This window comes from Montipora foliosa, chromosome 12, assembly GCF_036669935.1.
Source record: "Montipora foliosa isolate CH-2021 chromosome 12, ASM3666993v2, whole genome shotgun sequence".
Classification (NCBI taxonomy): Eukaryota; Metazoa; Cnidaria; class Anthozoa; order Scleractinia; family Acroporidae; genus Montipora; species Montipora foliosa.
Window position 1 is genome coordinate 22,777,377 of NC_090880.1, and position 20,365 is coordinate 22,797,741.

The 20,365-nt window shown below is 38.4% G+C and overlaps 1 protein-coding gene and 1 long non-coding RNA gene across 2 annotated transcripts; one reads left to right on the forward strand and one right to left on the reverse strand.

Moving 5' to 3' along the window:
• Positions 1-849: 849 nt before the first annotated feature.
• Positions 850-1,864, reverse strand: LOC137978666 (uncharacterized). The gene is made up of 2 exons (XR_011118209.1): positions 1,732-1,864; positions 850-1,617 (listed from the first exon to the last, which is right to left on the reverse strand). It is a non-coding gene; the product is annotated as an uncharacterized lncRNA (long non-coding RNA).
• A 72-nt stretch (positions 1,865-1,936) lies between these two features.
• On the forward strand, positions 1,937-17,480 carry LOC137978665 (serine/threonine-protein kinase VRK1-like). The gene is made up of 10 exons (XM_068825681.1): positions 1,937-2,206; positions 2,677-2,732; positions 4,050-4,119; positions 4,229-4,425; positions 5,041-5,139; positions 12,183-12,315; positions 12,715-12,835; positions 13,425-13,480; positions 14,981-15,237; positions 15,667-17,480. Exons 1-10 carry the CDS (start codon positions 2,014-2,016, stop codon positions 15,835-15,837), a joined length of 1,353 nt encoding a protein of 450 aa, XP_068681782.1. The 5' UTR covers positions 1,937-2,013; the 3' UTR covers positions 15,838-17,480.
• The last annotated feature ends 2,885 nt before the right edge of the window (positions 17,481-20,365 follow it).

Sequence of the window (20,365 nt, forward strand, 5' to 3'; positions counted from 1 at the left end):
GAGAGAATTCAGTCATTAGAACACTGGACATTTTTCCATTTTAGGGCTTGCAAGCATTTCCCTGATATTGTACCGACTTTTGCTGTAGGGCTGCTTACTACAAATTTCCATCTTACATGTAGCATTCTCAAAAGACCCTTATTCAGAAAATTTCAGGTCATTACTACCTTTTTGACCTGGGCTGAAAGAGCAACTTGGGCATGCTCATTGTTTTTCTTCTCATTTCAACATACATTTCCATGTTAGTTTGAAATTACTTGAGTGAATCTTTAAATGAGGAGGGTTCTTTTTGAACGACTGAGTTTTAAAATTGTCCTTGTTGTTTTGTAGATTCAAGGAATGGCCCACATCCTCTCTTGAGGACTGAAGCAGATCAATCAGGGAGATGTAAATAAAATTATTGAGATTGGCAGATGTAAATTAGGCCAAAGGTTATCAAGGAGACAAAGCAATGACCTGTCCCCGTAAGGAACACAGAATAAGAGGTCACATTTTTCCTCATATTAATCCTCCTGCAGCCCTGTTTGCCTGCGTAGTTTGCCAGGACTATTTAAACAGGAGGGAGTGAATCGATTGTAGCTTTGTTGTGTTTTGGCTGCGAGTGAAACCCAAACTTTAAATTTCAAAATTTATAGTCTCCATGCAGGTCACGGCCCACACGCAGCCAAAACCATGGCACTCGCAAGTGTTTGAATGATCCTGCAATTAAATGTCCCAACAGCTGCACAGGCTACACTCCTGTCCCTTATGGTGTGCAACAAGAACAATAATTATTTTAGTGGTGCTGTACACCCTTAGGTGCTGATTTCTAAACACCAAATGAGTCACCTCATACAAAGAGAACGATACTCCCAGAATAAAACTTTATTTGCAAATATTTCCTGTCACTTCCATCATAAGAGTGAACAGGTGCCATATTGCTTACACAGACTGTAACTGACAAATAGTTTTTTTCAAGAAGCCAGTTATTAGTGCTTGTAGAGAAGTGTGATGTCAAAAGTCACGCCGCAAATTAAACGGAAATGTTTATTTGCATTTTCTGCATGAGTGGAAAGAACGTGTACAATACATTTATATATAATTATTAAACTCAAAGGTTACATTTATAACAATTTACTAAAAAATTCAAGTATAAATGAATTTCAGGGTTGATTGGATGCACCTTCCCTACAACAATTTTTTTCCTTTTATCCAGTTTATCCAATTAACATAAAAACAATTTTTACATGTCTTGTAATACGTTTGTGTCCATGCTAAAGGAACGATAAACTACTTGCCATAATGAGAACTCAAATTGAAAATCTGATGACCAATTCAATGCTATTAAAGTTTGCGATCACAAGAAAGCGTCACACCACTCCTTCAAACAATTGTAACAATCTCCTCCTTGCTTCTTGTTGGCACCGCACTCGTCTTTAATCCAATCCAAAAACATTTCTTCGTCTTTCTTGAGGACAAGGAACTGCCCAAGTACGACGTAGGCCTTGTCAAACCCTTTTTCTTCTAGTCTCTTCCCCAACGCCTCACCGATCCCCGCTAGCTCCGTGACTTTCTTCTCTCCCATGGGCTCGCTGACGAAATTACGGTGCTTCTGCGATGTAGAGCTCATGATCGATTCTACAAAGAGAATGAAAAGATGAAAAATAAATATTGCGCCCATTCGTAGTTCATGGAATTAACTCGCAGTGAAGTATCTTGAAGGCAGATTACAATAAGGAAAAGCAATTTTACCTCAGATTTCGTCGTAGACGTTGTAGATCAACCAAAGTTCTTTAAGAAGAAACAGTGATCGATGTAAGTTTCCAAGCATAAAGTGAAACGCATGGAACGCACGGGCTCGTTTTACCTGTTTGAACAACTCGCTCAGGGTAAACACCATATAAGGCTAACTTAACCATATTTGGTACTGTAAATTGGCGGGAAATTGAAAGCCTTGGTGACCACTCCTAAGGTAATATGGAACCACTTTAGGTAATGTTGAATTTGTGATTCACTTTCATTTCCGCCAAAAATATGAGCTCCCCAAAGATTGCTCGTAGGAAGAGAAAAACATCCGCTTCCAAAGCACCTGTACCAACAAAGAAGGCTCGAAAACCGCGCGGTATGGTCGAACTGCCCGAAGGCCTCGTGTTGACAGATTTGACCAAGAAGAAGTGGCGGATAGGAAGATTGATTGGTTGGGGCGGTTTTGGAGCGTTGTATCTGGGTAATAGCTGTTTTTTAAATACATTTTGTAGTAAGGCCTTATTAAAAAATCCTACCAGACTGAGGATGATTCATGAAGTACAGGTTGTAGAAGATAAAGAAAATGCACTTCCTCTTCATGTATTCTTGTCACTAATATATAGACAGTGGGGACACTTGCCAGTTGTGGACAGTGGAATTCTCTTGTTTTAATAACGGTTTTATTCATACTCCCATAAAGATGGTGAAAATCCTAACCCACAATAGTTTACCTAATTGGCGAAAGTTCATGCACTCTTCAACATGCATATCAAATCTGGATCATGGAACTGCAGGTTGCATTCAGTTTTGTATTTTCTGTTGGGGACAGTTTAAAACCAAGAACACACAAGTTTTCTGGCCTAATTTTGGAGGTTCCGGAGATTTCAGACAAAAGTGTTTATATTATTGTACTTGCTTATTTTGTTTTTGTTTGTTGTTGTTGTTTGACAGCTTCCCCAGAAAATGGATGTGCTGTTGGTGAAAATGCTGAGCATGTTGTCAAGGTGGTAAGTACAGTCACACTAAAATTATGTTACATACTGTCCAGGGTTTTTTTAAGAATTGTAACTTGCAACTCTTTTCCTTGCAACAAAGCTGGGGATTTTGGGGACACCAAATTTATGCCCAAATATGGACAAAAATAAGATCACAGCTGCACGTGCAGGAAAATGCACGAGCAACGTTACATCCTAATAAGGAAATTTTTAACCACTCTTTTCCTTGGAACAAAGCTGAGGATTTTGGGGACACCAAATTTATGCCCAAATATGGACAAAAATAAGATCACAGCTGCACGTGCAGGAAAATGCACGAGGAACGTTACATCCTAATAAGGAAATTTTTAACCACTCTTTTCCTTGGAACAAAGCTGAGGATTTTAGGACATCAATTTTATGCCCAAATATGGACCAAAAATAAGATCACAGCTGCACGTGCAGGAAAATGCAGGAGCAACATTACATCCTAATAAGGAAATTTTTAAAGTCGAAAAAACCCCATCTCTGAACCAAAGTTGAACGCTTCAAGGTCACGAGCTTCTGATGGCAGGTAATTCATTTGTTTGTCAGCACTTTTTTTATTTTTAAAAAAGTGCTACTATGATAGAAAAAATTTACTCCCCTTTTTCTGTCAGATTTTAAAAGCATGTTTGCTTGACACCTGATTGGCAAAATCTTGAGCAAAATTTATCTGAAGGCTGTTTTCTTTGAGTGCAAGTTTAGGATTTTACGGTTCGCCATTATTCGCGTCCAAGACTGACCGATTGGACCTCATAGGGTTGGATCGAGGATAAGATGACGTCAAAGACTCACTAACTTAAAATTGCAGTGTGTAAACGCAGCTTATTATACATGCGAAACACAAGTTTAAAAGTCTAAAAGTTCGAAACTCCTGTGCTGCATATTAATTTAGGTGCGTGCACACGCATTGCATTTTTAAACTAGTGAGTCCTTCACGTCATCTTAGTATCCTCGATCCAGCTCTCTCAAGATTTTAAAGTTAGTAATGGTTGACTACTCAGCTGTTGCGATGTCCCTGCCAAAGTTTATTATTGATTGTATGTATTTTTTTTTTGGTATCATTAAGGCAAAGCTACTAAAAATAAAATAAAAGTAAATAAATAAATAAATAAAATCAATAATGTTATTTTTTCAGAGTTTTAAAACCAGGTTATGCACATTTCTGAGACAGTGAGATAACGTGTAAGCTATTTGAGTACAAATGAACAAGTATGAATGCAAAAATTGTGTGATCAGTTAAAACATTGTCCTTTTGCATTGAACTTTTTTGTAACAAAAGATTTTCCCCTTTTCTTTTTTGATCAGGAGCCTCATGCCAATGGTCCTTTGTTTACAGAACTTGCATTTTACCAGCGTGTTGCCAAGCCAGAATTAAGTATGTGTTCCAAAAATTTACCGTGTTGCATTTGTACAGACCTCAACGGAAATGTACAATATAAGCTCCAATAATTTTTAATCCTATGTATTTTCTACCTTTTTATTAGTAAACAGTTGGTGCAGATCTCGTCATCTGAAACATCTCGGTGTGCCTATGTTCTTGGGATCTGGTTCATTTGAGCACAAATCGAGTAAGCTGCGATTTCTCGTTATGGAGCGCTTTGGAGAGGATGTTGATGAACTGTTCATCAATAATGGCAGAAAGTTTGAGGTCACGACAGTGCTGATGCTTGGCCTAAGAATAGTAAGACAGTAATGTTCTGGTTTTACTTTTTCAAGGGTCCAAGAAAACTAGAATTTGAAATTGAAACAACTACATATAACCTTGCAACCCATTTATCCCTGAAGACGCCTCCATAAAATAAAATCATCTGTGTCACTCTCAGGATTGTAAGGGATACAATACATTATAATACATATTTAATTGGCCGCTCCCCATAGGGGCTTTTCAGGGCCAACGAAACAACAGAACAGAACAACAACAACTGGTAAGAATCCCAACTGGCCAGAGGCAAACCAGTTGGCTATTTACAAGTGCAGCTGGGAAGTTGAACGAGGGACTACCAAGATCAAATTCAACGAGTGGTCAGAGCGAGTCTTGAACTCGGGATCTCCGGATACTAAGGAAAGCGCCCTAACCACTGGGCCACACTGCCTCCTATAATAATAATATTATTGTTACTTTCATAAATGAACCGCTTTGTTCACAACTGCCTCATTGTATAATTTATTTATTTTTTTACTTTCATTTTGGCAAGATCCATTATTACCTACTGACAGGTCATTTAGCATATTTTCCTGTCTGGCCAGTTTACCTCAGTCAGCAGTTTATTTAAACTACATGGCTTTTGTTTGACAGCTTGATGCCCTAGAGTACATTCATTCCCATGAGTACACCCATGGTGACATCAAAGGTTCTAATCTGATGATGGGGTTCTCTAAATCAAAATCTGGTCAAGTAAGTATTGGTAATGTAAGTACAAGTCACTTTTCACATGCCACTTGTTACAAAACCTTTACTCTAATATTCTAAACTTGGGCCTCATTAGACCTCCTCATTAGGCCTTAAAACAATGATCTGTAACGAGTGACCTGTAGAATGTGACCTGTGTTTTAAATCTGCTGCTTTCAGAGGCTATCCTGGCTTCAGAAGCATGAAGAAAATGATAGTTGTTTCTTTTTCCTTTGAACAGTGTTTTTACAATGTATTATCATTATTGTTGTCATTTAGTTGTTGCTCATGAAAGAAACACAAGTCACACCCATCACACCCCGTTGCTTAGGATCTCCTGCATTCTTTTTTGTTCCCAGGTGTAAAGAACTTTCCCCATGACTCTGCTTTCTGTTGACAATACATGCAATTGTTTCACTGTAAATGTTCTGTGTTTTAGAGCATCACTAATAGTCTCAGCCACCTCCCTAATCATTATTCTTATTGTTTTTTCCCTTGCTTTAGCCATGTGACCTATACCCCCCGCACACTAGCACCCAGACTCCTAGATGTGTGTGAGAAAAACGTTTTCCGCTTCTTTCGTGCCTCAGCCAGCGGAAAACAACACTAATAATAATGATAATATTATTATTATGAACTGTCAAAATACCTCACTACGATACTGAAACCACTCATTCTCGTTCCCAGAGCTGCGATCCTCTTGGCCAGCGCCTCGGATCGAGAGCTCTGGCCGGTTCCAATTTAACAGTCCGCGATTCACGGACTTCCGATCGTTCTGCGCAGTCTCGATTTTTTTTCAAAATGGCGGACCAAGCCAAGTCTCTTACACGAGGCGTTGAATCATGGAATGGAAATTCTAGATTTAAGCGACATCACATTGAAAGGAAAGAAGTACGAGGGTTTGAAGCTATCTGTGCTTGTCATTTCGCCGTTAAATACCTCAAATACACGATCAAATTTTTAAGATGAGAGAGGGAGGACTGAATTTTAAAAGAGGGTTCGGTTGACAGGAGCTGACGACAGGGATCAAGTTGCACTGAATTAAATGCTGTACGTGTTAAATACATCCGAGTGATAATACTTTCGCATGTGAAATGTTCTAAGCTCTATTGAAGTAGAGACAATAATATTATAATGCGTAAGTAAACAACCTTGAAATTAGCATTTATTACTAAAAATAAATGATCACATATACTGGTAATAAATTATTTTCTTATGTTTTGCAGCTAAAAGCCTGCCTAATGGTCCTAATGTTACCAATTTTGTCTGTTGCTTGGGAATTATGTATACTTTTTTTATCAACTTGTAATAATCATAATAAACACTACTTTATTTAAGTGTCAATGGATTTAGCACTAGAGAACTAATTGGAGAAACTAATGAAATTAACTCAAATCAAATATGTTTTTTTGTGGATGTGGTAAAACCGGAGTACCCGGAGAAAAACCTTCCGCAATAGAGAAGAGAACCAACAAACTCAACCCACATATGATGCTGAGTTTGGGAATTGAATCCAGACCACATTAGTGGGAGGCAAGTGCTCTTACCACTGCACCACTCCTGCTCCATGACTGACTGGATCAAATCTGTATATTTGCACCCAGTAGTCAATTTACTCTGTAACTGTTGAACTTCAAAGTTAAATTTAAGTTAAAATGAATCCAACCTAAATAATTATTGTTTGATTCCCAATAATTTCCTTTGTATTTTAAACCTACTGATGATAAATAATGATGTTGGGAGACAAATCTTGATCAAAATGTAACTACATGCAGGATGAAGTCATTTAAGTTGCCTGAATTTCACATAAATATTAATGTGTTTACATATTTTTAGAAAATATATATCATTGGACACCTTGTTCTTACATCTTGGCACTAGCAAAACTGAGGAACTATATCACTCTTTTTGCACAGCTTCTTGCACTGGTCGTTGATATCCTTAAGGGTAACTGCCTTAATTGGATCTCCAAAAACCATGTCTTCCATCACAATGTTTCAAAATCTGGAGAGGTTTTGCTCCACTATTCATCATTGTTGACAGTTGTTTGATATAATCACTGTTTTATTCAGTTAACAAATGATACAAAATACCATTAATATTTTTAATGTGAATTTTAACAATGATTGATCACAAATAAATTATTATTCATGGTCTTCATCTTCAGTTTGTTGGTTTGGGCAAATTATTGAAAGTAATAAGATAAATGACTAACTTTGTTGTTCTAAGAGTTATCATAATTTTATTATTATTGCCAATAACAGGCACACTGTATTTTGCGTGTGAATATCATTGCACATTCTAAATTATAAAATAATTAGGATAGTACACGCACTGCCATTAATATTGGTCAATAGCTGTGTTTAGATGAGAGTATGTAAACACAGCTGTGACATCACACGAATTTTGATTGGTTATGTGTTGTCAGACTCATGTTTTGATTGGCTGGTTGGAAATATGGGCGTGTATGTTATGCAAACCCTCGACTGTGTCTCTGGTTTGCATAACTGTCGAGAATTCTGCCAACTGCGCTTGGCATTTAGATGAGGCTATGTAAACATGGAAAACGTCCTCTATTGCTTAAATAACACAACAAAATATAACTTTTTGATCGGTTGCTTTATCTCAAGAGAAGCACTTCTGGAAGGCAGTTTTCTATTAAGCAATGGCCATTGAAGCATATTCAACCAAGCCTTTGCCTGTTGGGTGCATCTGGCAAAATAGTCCAAAATGCATGTGGGGCTTCTTTTTTATGGTGCAAACAGGGACAGTCTGAATTATGTTGATCTCTTTTTAGCCAACATTCGCTCTGACGAAGGGCTAACACTCGAAACGTCAGCTTTCCAAATCATTCATGGTGGTAATTCGACCTTTATCAAAATATTTGATAAAGCCAAATTTTCCTGTTCACCGTGACACTTTATGCAATCAATGTAACATGGAGACAATTTAGCATGTAACAGGGTCCCTCATGCGTGAACCCAAGTGTTGACGCCTGTCGAAGAATAGGTTATTGGCTAAGCTCTTCTGACCCTACAATTTACCAGTTTAATAAATTATATACTAGCCCAAAACAGCGATGTGAAAGTTAACCAACAGGTACCCAATTTACTGTGGCCATAATAATCCTCTGAAAATGAGAACCCAAAAGTTGTTTTTCAGTAGCTGTGTACCAGCAGGAGAATCCTTCAAGCTCTCCTCTGGATAAGAAACTATCCAGAAGATGCAGGTTGTCAAGATCACTTGAGATTGAACTTGACAGGAATTTATCCATTTTTTGGATAGCCCCCCTCCTCCTCTTTATCCCCATTTTTCATCAGGGGCTGTAGTCCCTTTTCATCAGGGGTTGCTCTCAACTGAAGCCTTTTGTATCAACCTTAGTTGTATGATTTTCTTATAACTAATGCAAACTGGACATGGAAGGAATCAAGTTCCAACTTTAATGCGATATTACACAAAGAAAATACTTACAAATTTCATTATTGCAATAAGAGAATGCAACAAAAAAGTACGCGATAACCGGGTTAGCTGTTGGCTTCATCTTTTCTTCCTCACCACGGACATATTCAAAAGGAGTCAAGGCTTTGCGTTGTTAAACACATGAACAATAATTACACTGTAAACACATGAATCGATCGAGCTTAGTCAAAAATCCTGCGTAACATATAACCAGCTGACCTTGCTCCTTTTTTTCTCGCGTCCCACACCTGGTGAAGGACGGACTCTGCTGCACAGACTTCCTTCTTTTAGATCGGATAACCGACTCGTGCTGAGCTTTCGAATGAACTACCGTCTTTATAGACTCCTGAAATGTCGTGACCGTAACGTAGCAAGATCTACATATTCGCGATGGTAATAAACCATCGTCGACAGAAATTTTCAAACCAGAAAACTCTTCTCAATCCCGTACGATTCCTTCCCTAATTGTCTTTTCACCAAATAAATCCAAAGGATGGTTGTTACTAATAATATATCTGTTGCAAGTACGGCAAACAGAAAATCGAATCCCTTCGGCCATTCTCTTCCGATTTCTTCCGGTTATCATTTTTATTGTGTTCCCATCTGACCAATCAGTGGCGAGAACGGATTGGAACCGGCCAGAGCTCTCGATCCGAGGCGCTGGCCAAGAGGATCGCAGCTCTGGGAACGAGAATGTGAAACCACTCAGACTGACGCATCCCGACACGAACTGCAGTCCATGTAGTAAATGGATTTAACCCTTGAAACAACAGATTTAACTCGAACCATCGAACCACAACATGAACTGCTCATTTAATATTCCATGTGCTCCTACCCATAGTACACTTCGCGCTTTTGCTGAAGATACGTCACAGGCACTACAATCTCCCCCTTCTACATGTATCAAATGTTCACTGTTCATTTGTCACAAAATAGTACTGCTGAGAAATGTATCTCATGACACCTAGACTTGAAATATAAGTGGCAAAATATACATGTAAGTTTAAATGTCGTCAAAAAAACTACAACTCGCATGACAAATAAGATAACTTCAAAACGTAAATAAAGAGAAGTCTCAGTCACATTTATAGTCCTTGAAATGTTTAAGGTACACCAAGGCTGCTGCCTAACAGTCGGGGTGCTGCCTAACACTTGGGGTGCCTCACTTGGGAGCGCAGGCGACCAAATTTCTAAATGACTAGCCTGAACGGGCGCCTAACTTATCACAAGATGATTCATCCTCACTTTCAATTAATTCTGGGCTCTTGAGAAAATGAAAAATCTGGAAAATATTTCTTAGCCAGGAGCCTTGTACATGGTTAATAGTGATGCCGCAAAGGTTCCTGCTTCTCCTCTTGACATTCGACCTCAGCGGTTTTCGTTTTCCAACATAAGGTCCCTTTTGGTCTTCTTCCTTAACATTCTCTTCCGTTTCTTCCTTTCTTTTAATGGCCTTTTCAGTTCAGCTTCCTCTTTCTTTTTCATCACCTTTCATTGCTTCATCTTCAGTATTAGGTTTCTGATATTTTCCCTTCTCATTCCACTCTATTGCTCTCTTTCTTTCTCTTTTACTCCTCTTTCCTTCTTTACTCACTTCCTTCTCCTCCGCAGTTCTCGTCTCCTTATCTTCTTCCTTGTCATTATCCTCTTTTGTTTTCAGTCTCTTTTCTCTCTTTCTCTGCTTCCCTTCCGGGACGTCATCTCCCTCTACATCTCCCTTTGAGTTTCTCCTCTCTTACTTTTTTTTTTTCTTCTTTTGAGCCTTTGGCCTCTGCTTTTTTTTCCTCAATGACATTTTTTACTCTTCCACTTTTCCTGTTTTTATCTTAAGTTTTCTTTTACTCTTCTTTTCCACTATCTTGTCTTCATTCTTTTCGTCACCTTTTTCAGGTTCTTCCTCTTCACCCTCTACAGCCAAAGGAACCATAGTTTCTCCTGCTTAATTGCTGTCTGTTTTTGCCTTTTTGTCTTTTCTTTTGCTTTTCTTATTTTCTTTATCCGTTGCCTTCAGTTTAATCTCTTCTGCAATTTTTGGTTCTGAATGGCACTTTTCTAGTATGCTTTGCTACTGGCTTAATGTCACTGTCCACATGAATCTGAACTTGATAATAATTCAAATTGCCAACCCCTTCAAAACATGCTTGATATTTATACAACATTGACGTGAAGTCCCAATCTGAGTACCTGCAATTCTGTAGCTAACTTTCTTCCCAGTATTGTCCTGCCTTCATTGCAAATGACAACAAATTCAGCTGTAATTTCCTTTCCAGCTACACTCACCACTGCCTTAAATTTTCCCAGAGTGTCTGATAGTTCCAACGATCCATAAGGGTATCGTTTCTGGATTGACTTCTCTGACTTGCGCCTAGTTTGTGATGAGCCATCATGTGAAAAGTCGACCCGACTTTTTGACATGTCAGGTGGTGAGAGTTAGACAAAAACCTTGATAAGAAGAACACTGGAGGCTGAGAACTGGAGGCTGAGAGACCGTCGAGGCATACCACATTTCTATATTGTCAGGGTATTAATTTGGCTAGGAACGAACAAAACATTCACCATTTTTGGATGCTCTTAGGAAGCTTGTGGCGATTTCGCTATGCTTGGATGCTTTTAGGAAGTGTGCAGCAATTTCGCTACGCTTGGAGAACAAAGCATTGAACATTTCAGAGCGCTACATGCATGTATCGATATTTAAGCCACCACCCTTTAAGAACGAGGCATACAACATTCCTGAGCAGCATGTTATCAGGGTATTCATTTCGCTTTCTGTTTCTGAGCAGCATGTTATCTGGGTATTAAGGACACATTCGCAACGAATGCTATTCAAGTCAATGTTTATAATACTTATTGTCTATGCGTATATCGATATTTTAGTCACTACTCTTTTGGAACAAAGCATGCAACATTTTTGAGCGTCACGTCCTCCTGTGTTCATCAAAGTTTTTATCTTTCTCTCACCACCTGACACTTTCAATAGTCGGGTCGACTTTTCAAAATGACGGGTCGTCATGACCTGATCGGATCGTCACGATGCATTGAGATAGTTGAAGCTGCCCCGGGCGGTTTGACTTCTGGATGTAAAGCTTACTTCCTTTTTAAACTTGTCGACCCGACATGCAGTGAGTCGGAGTGAGTCAGTTCATGTATAAATTGGACGTGCGTGCGTTGTCGAAACGTCAGTCAATGTCATCTCAAACAGTCCTCAGGACTACACTCACCTGGATGATCATACTTTACTTAATTTTATCATCATCATCATCATCATTGATAGAACTTTTTCACATGTCCACTGTTTGCTTTTTAGTATACATACTGTAAGTGAATATCGGTGAATAACAACCTCCACTTTGTCTCGGTTTTTGTTCGGTGATATTCATCTCGCCTTAGGCAAATAATCGTTTATCATTATAAGGTAGTGATACATAACTTCAGCTTTTAGCTTTAAAGTGGTACCATGCCTAAAAGGTTATCCTTAGATATCTGACCACTACTCCTCCTTAACTTTCATAAACACTTTTGACAGTTACATAGCATGGCATACATGTATTTTTTTGTAATCAAGAGACTGCATTGGCCATTCTTTTCTGCAGGTGTATTTAATGGATTATGGACTCGTTTGTCGCTTTAGCCCTGATGGAAATCACAAAGAATACAAAGAAGACCCAAAACGAAAACACGATGGAACAGTAGAATTCACAAGCCGCGATGCACACAATGGTGTTGGTGAGACTTGTAGCAGGAACTGTCACGAGTGTTTTTTTCATAGCTAGAAAGTCACAATTTATAGGAAATGACCTGTTCAACAAAAATTGATGATGATGATGATGATGATGTGTTGTGAACCACATCTAAAATACTGAAAGAAATATTTAATTTACCTTTGAATAAGGGGAGTAACTGGAATAAATACAGTACAACTCTCATAGAGCACTGGCTTTAGTTCATACTTGAATGTGGTAAGGTTTAAAATAACGTCTTTTGATTTACAATGTAAGTACATGCAATAATTAAAATAACAAAATGTAGCATGGGGAGAAAGCAGAAACAGAACTGTCACTTGCTTGTTACAGGTTGTATCTCACAAGCAAACATTATAGCCTGTTTTTTTTTTTTCTTTTACAGTTACATCTCGACGAGGTGACTTGGAAATCTTAGGCTATGTTATGCTCCAGTGGTTGTGCAGCAGACTTCCATGGGAAAGTAACCTTGAGAATAAGGAATATGTGAAGGACCAAAAGACAAGGTATATGAATAATGTTTTTGCTCTAGAATTTCAAGTCTTAAGGAGAATGCTCATGCACTGTAGCAGTTAAGAAATTGTCCCAAATGTATTGTTTTTTTTTAAAGAACCATTTAATTGAAAATTCACTATTCACTATTCACCTTGAAAGACAGGAAAAGTGATCATGGTTTGGTCCATGACTGCGTGAGCAATGAAGGAGAATGGGTTTGATACAGGGTTGACCTTACAAATTACTTTGCATCGCTGTGAGTAGACCTAGAGGTTGTTAACCCATTCGTCCTTGAAGCAGCTCTGAAGTAAAATCCTCTGGCATTAGACAGAGTAAAATCTTTTAGTCTCACTCTCAGGATTAAAAGGGCTAAAGAGGACATAGTCTTTGAAAGGACCAGTGGCTGTTGTTAACCCTTTCATACCTGAAGCGACCTGCATTGACAGGTAAAATTATCTGGCATTAGGCAGAGAAAAATCGATAATTCTCAATCTCAGGATTGAAAGGGTAAGGCCCTCATTAGATTCACAAGTAAAATGGGATTCAATGCCTCTAGCTATTGCAACATGTTGTAAAAAGAACTTTTTCTTTGTTTTTAAGGTACATGAGTGACATACGAAAGCTAATGGCAGATTGTTTCCATGGAAACCATCCTGGTAAGTTTTGGTTTCAGAGGCTGGTATCTTCTTCCATAACAATGCAGGGACAAATCATATGGAAAGTTCATTTTCAAGAATTTGTATTAGGATGTGGTACAGTATTCCTCAGAGTATTGACTTATAATACTACTTCTACTAATAATAATAATAACAATAATAATATAATAATGGCAATAATTAACAATTATTGGACGAGGTTGAGCAAAATATCATGATTTGTCAGTGGCGAGCAGATCAATTATTTGCCAAAGCCGAAGGCTGAGGCAAACAATAGTTTTTTGTTCTGAGAGACACTGACAAATCACCATATTTTGCAATAACTGAGGTCAATAATTGTTTTATCACTCGATCACCGAGTTCGTTTTTTGTTTTTGTTTCAGGGAAGCCGTAAGTGTGCGCTGCCTTGCAGAGTCGAGTAATGGCACCAATCAAATGGTTTCTTTCTCAGCATAATTATATTTGTAGACTTCAAATTGTACTTACAGTCAAACGTTCAATAACACTAGGCATCAACAAAGCTGAAGAATTTCACAGTTTTCAAAGCGTATCCCGACAAGTGAAGCTTTCACAGTGGTGTAGAGGTCGCCATGCTTTTTTCTGGCTTCAGCATAAAATCTCTTCAGTACATATGCATTCGCCAACTTGTCCTTCGCGTCAATGACACGAGTACTCTTCGTCTACCTTTCTTTTCTTGAGATACTCTCGAAATATGTTGTTCCTTTCTTAGTATTCTCTCTGTTCTTTCGATCAACTAAAGATGTCGAATCATTCTCTGACAGCTCGGGGAGGCGATCCGCCCTTTTCTCGCAAGAGAGTGATTTCAATTGCGCACGAGCAGAATATTATTTGCAGCAAAACACTTATTTGTTGGCAGTTATTTGCAGGTCACATGGTGGGCTCTCGGCCAATGAAAGGGAAGAACAAAATACATCGAATGATATTTACTGAAGAGATTTTATGCTGAAGCCAGAAAAAAGAATGGCGAGCTTTACACCAAAGCTTCACTTGTCGGGATATGCTTTGAACATGATTGTGTAATTCTCCAGCTTTGTTGATGCCTAGTGTTATTGAACGTTAGACTGTAAGTACAGTTTGAAGTCTACCAATATAATTATGCTGAGAAGGAAACCAATTGCTTGGTGCCATTACTTGACTCTGCAAGGCAGCGTGCACTTACGGAATCCCTGAAACAAAAACAAAAAACAAACTCGGCGATCGAATGATAAAACAATTATTGAACTCGGTCATCGCAAAATATCGTGATTTGTCAGTGTCTCACAGATCAATTATTTGGCTCAGCCTTCGGCTTCGGCAAATAATTGATCTGCTCGCCACTGACAAATCACAATATTTTGCTCAACCTCGTCCAATAATTGTTAATTATTATTAAATAAAGCTATATGGTTTGTGGGGTGGCAGTTGTCTTGCACTAACACTTCCTTAAAAAAGAAATTGCTGTGTACTAAATTGTAAGGAGGTCATTCCTTTTTGTTGTAGTGGAAATCCAGAAATATTTTGAGTACATCAACGTACTGAAATACCAGCAAGAACCAGACTATGAACATGTTAGGAAAATCTTCAAAGATGGCCTAAAAAAGAGAGGTTGTACAGACGATGGAAAGAGTGTCAAATTTACATCATCAAGAGTGGGTTCACCTGTTGCTTCTGCTGCTACTGCCTCTGGGGAGGAATGCAATGGTCATGATATTGAGGAAACTCGTGATAAATCTGCTAGGCGAAGGCCAGCTGTTAAGGTAATAATTATTATTCAAAAGTAAACAAGTAAACAAATATACAGTATAATTATTATGGTGGAGCTTCAAGCTTGCGGACTATGTATAGAAAGGAATCCGGGGGTCACAATATTATTGCAATCCTTTGTATTATTGTGGCCCAATTTTGCAGAGAAAAGCAAGCTTGTTCTCTCGTCAACACTAGTTGATATAATTTTTTCCCTTAAAATTTGGTGAATTTGAGGTTCTATATCTTATTAAATTTGGATCTAGCTGCAGGTACACGTAATTCACTCTACCGTAATTTTTATGGATACATGGGGTTGCTGACTTTGTCCAAGTAGCCTATTTGATCATTTGACTCACACTGGTAGTCTTGCCATCAAAGAACAATAGTGTAATGCGAAATGATGTCCTACAAGTGCTATGATCTTGTGCTTTAAATCACAGAAAAGGAAGTCCAAGGACCTTGAAGAGAAAAGTTCATCGCCCGTTAAGAAACTGTCCAAAAAAAGCCCAGTGAAGAGAAGAAATGCGGAAACGAAAAGTGACACGGCTAAGCCAGCAACTGCTGGAAGGAGAAGAAAACCCATTCTGGTTGATACTGCGACATCACCGTGACCTTGGATTAGACTCATGGCCCAAATTTCTCCAAGATGTAGTTATTTTCCATGTTAACCAGTGTTGAACATTCTCCTCCTTTTCCTTAACTGAATTGTTGGTATAACATTCTCTAGCTTTTCAGTGATGTGAACGTGTCCTATTTTTTGCACACAAAAGTGAGGCTGCTGTTCATTTGATCTGTAAGGTTTTTTACGTTATCACTTTAATTTTTTTCTTTAAATACTGTATTTGAAACAGTTTAAAAAGAAACTTGTCATTTCACCAGTATCCATAAAAAACCGTGAGTGTCGGATGACAGCCTATTTCAAGATAATGTTGCTCAATTATCCAGGCACCACATGGACTTGAAAATACTCTAAACACTGGAATGAAAAGAGATCAGGGTTGAGTGCTGTGTCATCTTCTGTTTATTGCAAGCTCGAGATCCATTTCAGATCCCCATTTCTTTTTAACCATTTGCCTGGAATCTTGCAAAATGGAGAGCATGATAGTGATCACTTCTTTCCAATTTCCAAAATGCAGTAGGAACATGAACTTGTGAAAGATGATTGCCCTTCCTGCCAAAAAGAGGAAAATGTCCTGAGCTCTATTTCCTTATGTAACAAGACTTTCATTCAGACTTTGAAGTAAACGTAAACTGCATTTTGTACATTACGTAGATTCTATCACTAGGCAGTCATCCCACATTTTACTGGTACTTGATAAACATATCCCTCAAAAATCTCAAGGTTTATTAGAAAGCTTTGCCCTTGAGTAAATGCAGAACCTATTTTCTATGCCTCATTAGTAGCACTGTTCATGATCCAGCTTGAAAAAAAAAAAAAAACCACTTAAAAACATGTATGGCGCCATTTAATCAAAACCAGAGTCCTGAGTCAGCAAATAAGATTGATTACTTCTTTTTAAACCTGGTTTCCATATGATAGTCCTGAGCGCTCCAGTCATTTCAAATAATGTTCAGGCGATGGGGACGATTATAATATGGAAACATTACTCACAGACGATCATAACGACCTGGCCTGGGTTGCTCGACACGTGGTTAACGCTAACCAACGTTAAATACCATGAAAACCTAAAGGTTTTGGTAAATCGTAACCAACGGTTAGCGCTAGCAAGGGTTGGAGCAACCAGATCCTGGGCGACGGCTAAGACAAACTGAGTTCTATACGGATAATCAAGGTCGTCTCAGTCGCTCGGGTCGTTGGCGATCATCTGGGTAGGTAGTGTTTCCATATAATCGGCCCAATTGCCTGAACATTATTTGAAACGACTGGGGCGATTGGGACGATCCTATGGAAACCAGGCTTTAGTGACCACTGCCGTCAGATATGAATCACATCTGTAGGACACAGCTGAAACCATGAAGAATTTAATCAAGTAAACACAGTGTCCAGCATTTGTAAATATATTTTCATTTCATGAGCCGATTTCAGATTTTTTGTCCTATTATTGACTGTAATGAAAAGAAGTTTAGGATCTTTTTTTACTGTAATAAACTTTACATTATGCAAAAAAAAAAAAAAAAACAGTTTCCTCAGAGATACTGTCAATTAAAATTTGAGTAATTTTTTTATAAAAGTGTAGTAATGTTGTGTTTTATTGGTTTTAATAAACTTGTGGTAGCATCTTGGTTAACAATGCATAGACTTTGTTCCCGTTGTTTTTCTCATGTTGCAAAAAATTGCAATTTGTCCAGTAGTTGGATTATGGACTGTGGAGTGAAGGTGCAATGTAGCATAAAACTGGCAGGAACAAAAGACGGTCACTACAAATTCACAAAGAATCCTAAACATTCTTTTAAGTTAACCTTAGGCCTCATTAGGCAGTTGTGTGCGATTTTACGAAATAAACGACGCGACAAAGTAACTGAATGTTCCAAACTTTTAATATTCTTCTATCATGATGCCTGAATGTTACAACACAATTTTGTATGATGCGATACGATCGTCTTGAATAACTACTTAAAAGTGCAATGTAATGACAAATATTCTCTATATTAAAGAAGAGCCTGAGTAACGCAACATGTAACGGTAACTAAACAACTCTTTAACATAGACCTAAACAAACATTTTGGCCCAAATGTTAGCATTTCTTAACGTTTAGAGATGTTTCTGTATCGGTAAAACAATGACCTGTGGCTTGTTACCTGTGTTTTGGCAATATCCTTCTCTCCCCCTACCAGGCCTTAATTTCATTCTTTCTTTCAAGAGCGTTCGTCACAGTTGTGAGTCACTTAAAGCAGCTGCAAAGGAACACTGACTTCAAAAACTCAGTAATAATTGATGAGACTATCAAAACACCGATAAAACGTCACGTGCATGAGCTTATTGACCAAGCATGAGGTGAAGATGTGAAGAATGCGCGTTCGTCGAGGTTCATAAACACACAAAAAAAAACGAGGCCAATAGCCAGCCATCTTGACCGAACAAGCTTGGTCAATAAAGGATTTATTATTGGGGATAAAACCACCCAAAAATGATCTTTGATATTGCGGGATCACGCGAGAAATCCCGAGCGGGCAGCTCCATCTTGCCCCCTCGGGTAGCCAATCACAGCGCGGGATTTGGTTCCATGAGCGCGTTGGATATGAGATGGTAAATAGCCTACGAGGCACGTAGCGCCGAGTTAGCTATAACCAGTCTCATATCCAGCAAGCGTTCCAAAAGTTTAGAAGTATGAAATACGAGCGAGAAACTCCGAGCGAAATCGAAAAACTTGATGAAGATGCGATGTTGTGCAGGGGCGGATCCAGCATTTTTTGAAAGTGGGGGCCGAACAAGAATACTAATCAGCGCGCGTTAGCGCGCCTCAGTAGCGCCTTAGGCGCTACTTTCTAGGGGTGTCTGGGGGCATGCCCCCCAGAAAATTTTGAAAATTTGGGTACTCTTACATGCACTCTGGTGCAATCTGGAAAGTAATGTATTAGGATTCCATATTGAATAAAATAAGTTATGGTTATAATGATGCATGGTTTTTGACTCTTCGCTTCAAAGTCACAAAATATATATAATTATATATATAGGCATTAAGATTTTACGTTGTTACAGTCTCTGTAAGATAGGTTGACTGTAGACAAGTATTTCGCATCCAGTCTTCTTCCTCATTTCGAAAGGATAATATTAGCGCCTGTAAGTTGAGAGTTTATTCGCACAACTTTGGTCATACTATTAGCGAAAAATCACGCTTTAGCTAAAAAAATCAAAAGCTCCAACAGACTGCTTACAAAATGATAAAATTATTGTATCTTTTGACAAAAAAAAATTCTCCGACGAACTGAAAGGGGGGGGGGCCGCGGCCGCCTCGGCCCCCCCCCCCTAAATCCGCCCCTGTTGTGTAATACCTTGTGGTCAGACAGACGCAGGCTCATTACATTTCTTGCCTTTCGCATGCTCCTAAACGTCGGAATTGATCTAAACTTTCCACAACAAGGTTTTTTTTTGCTTTATTCAGAGAGAAATTTCGCTTTCCGACGAAAGAAATTTAGCTTAGTAACGCTTAGCGCCATATAAGATGAAAGTAAGGTACTTGAGCTGATTTCAATAACCAAAACTATTTGTAGGAGATGCGTGACACTTTAAAATGAATAAACATGTAGAGTGATATAAAATAAGTATGAAAAAGTGTCAGTAGTTTTTTAAAAATCAGACACGGGTGTAGAACCCTTCTTCAGTGTGAACCAATCAGAGCACGAGAAATACATTCACCGAGGTTGACAATTCAATAATTGTCTGTATTCCGAGACACGAGTGATGTTGAAGTTGGCGAGACGCTTATAGGTGGTTTGCAACCAATCTCGAGAGACACAGATAACAATGCTGAAATGTGCAATTGCTGGCTCGTGGACGGACAAAAGGAGCTAATGAGAGATCTTTTGTTTTCGTCCACCAACATGGCGGCGATGATGTAACGTGAAAACCACCCATTGAGAACTGTGCGTGCATCTAATTAGGTGAGTGCGCTGACCAAACCTGACAATTGCCTTATTAGGCCCCATCGTCAAGGTTGAGTGAAGCCAAGTGACAACATAGAGTTTTGGAATTTTGTAAGACTGTGAGATAAAATATTTATCATAATCTAAAAGAAAACTGATTACATTACACTTATTAATCTAAAAGGGCTTGTTTTTTTATGAATGAACTGATACAAAAAGGTTCAAAAAATAAAGTCGAAAGACATTTCATTACATTTCTTTAATTTATCGCAATATATCATTTTAGGGTTTTCGGTTGTGAAGCGAATTAAAAGCTAAGTATTACAAGCAGCCTCTGAGCTCAGCTTTACAATACAAATACACTATTTTGGACAATCTGGTCTTTCACGAAAAACTAGTTATAAATACAAAATGTTGCAAAATTATGAAACTATGGAAGTGAATTGTTACATTTAATACTGCTGAAATCTGTTCAAGAACTGCCACTAAAGTACATAATCTGATCATCACAGATTGGAACCACACCGCAGGTATCGTGAATAGTGTCTGGATAAAATGTAAAGTTACTGCACAAAATCAGTAAAAGAATCAGTA

Coding starts and splice junctions, on each gene's coding strand:
- LOC137978665 (XM_068825681.1), top strand. CDS start 2,014: ATGAGCTCCCCAAAGATTGCTCGTAGGAAGAGAAAAACATCCGCTTCC. Junction 2,207..2,676: donor TTTTGGAGCGTTGTATCTGG/GTAATAGCTGTT, acceptor GTTGTTTGACAG/CTTCCCCAGAAAATGGATGT. Junction 15,238..15,666: donor GGCGAAGGCCAGCTGTTAAG/GTAATAATTATT, acceptor TTTAAATCACAG/AAAAGGAAGTCCAAGGACCT.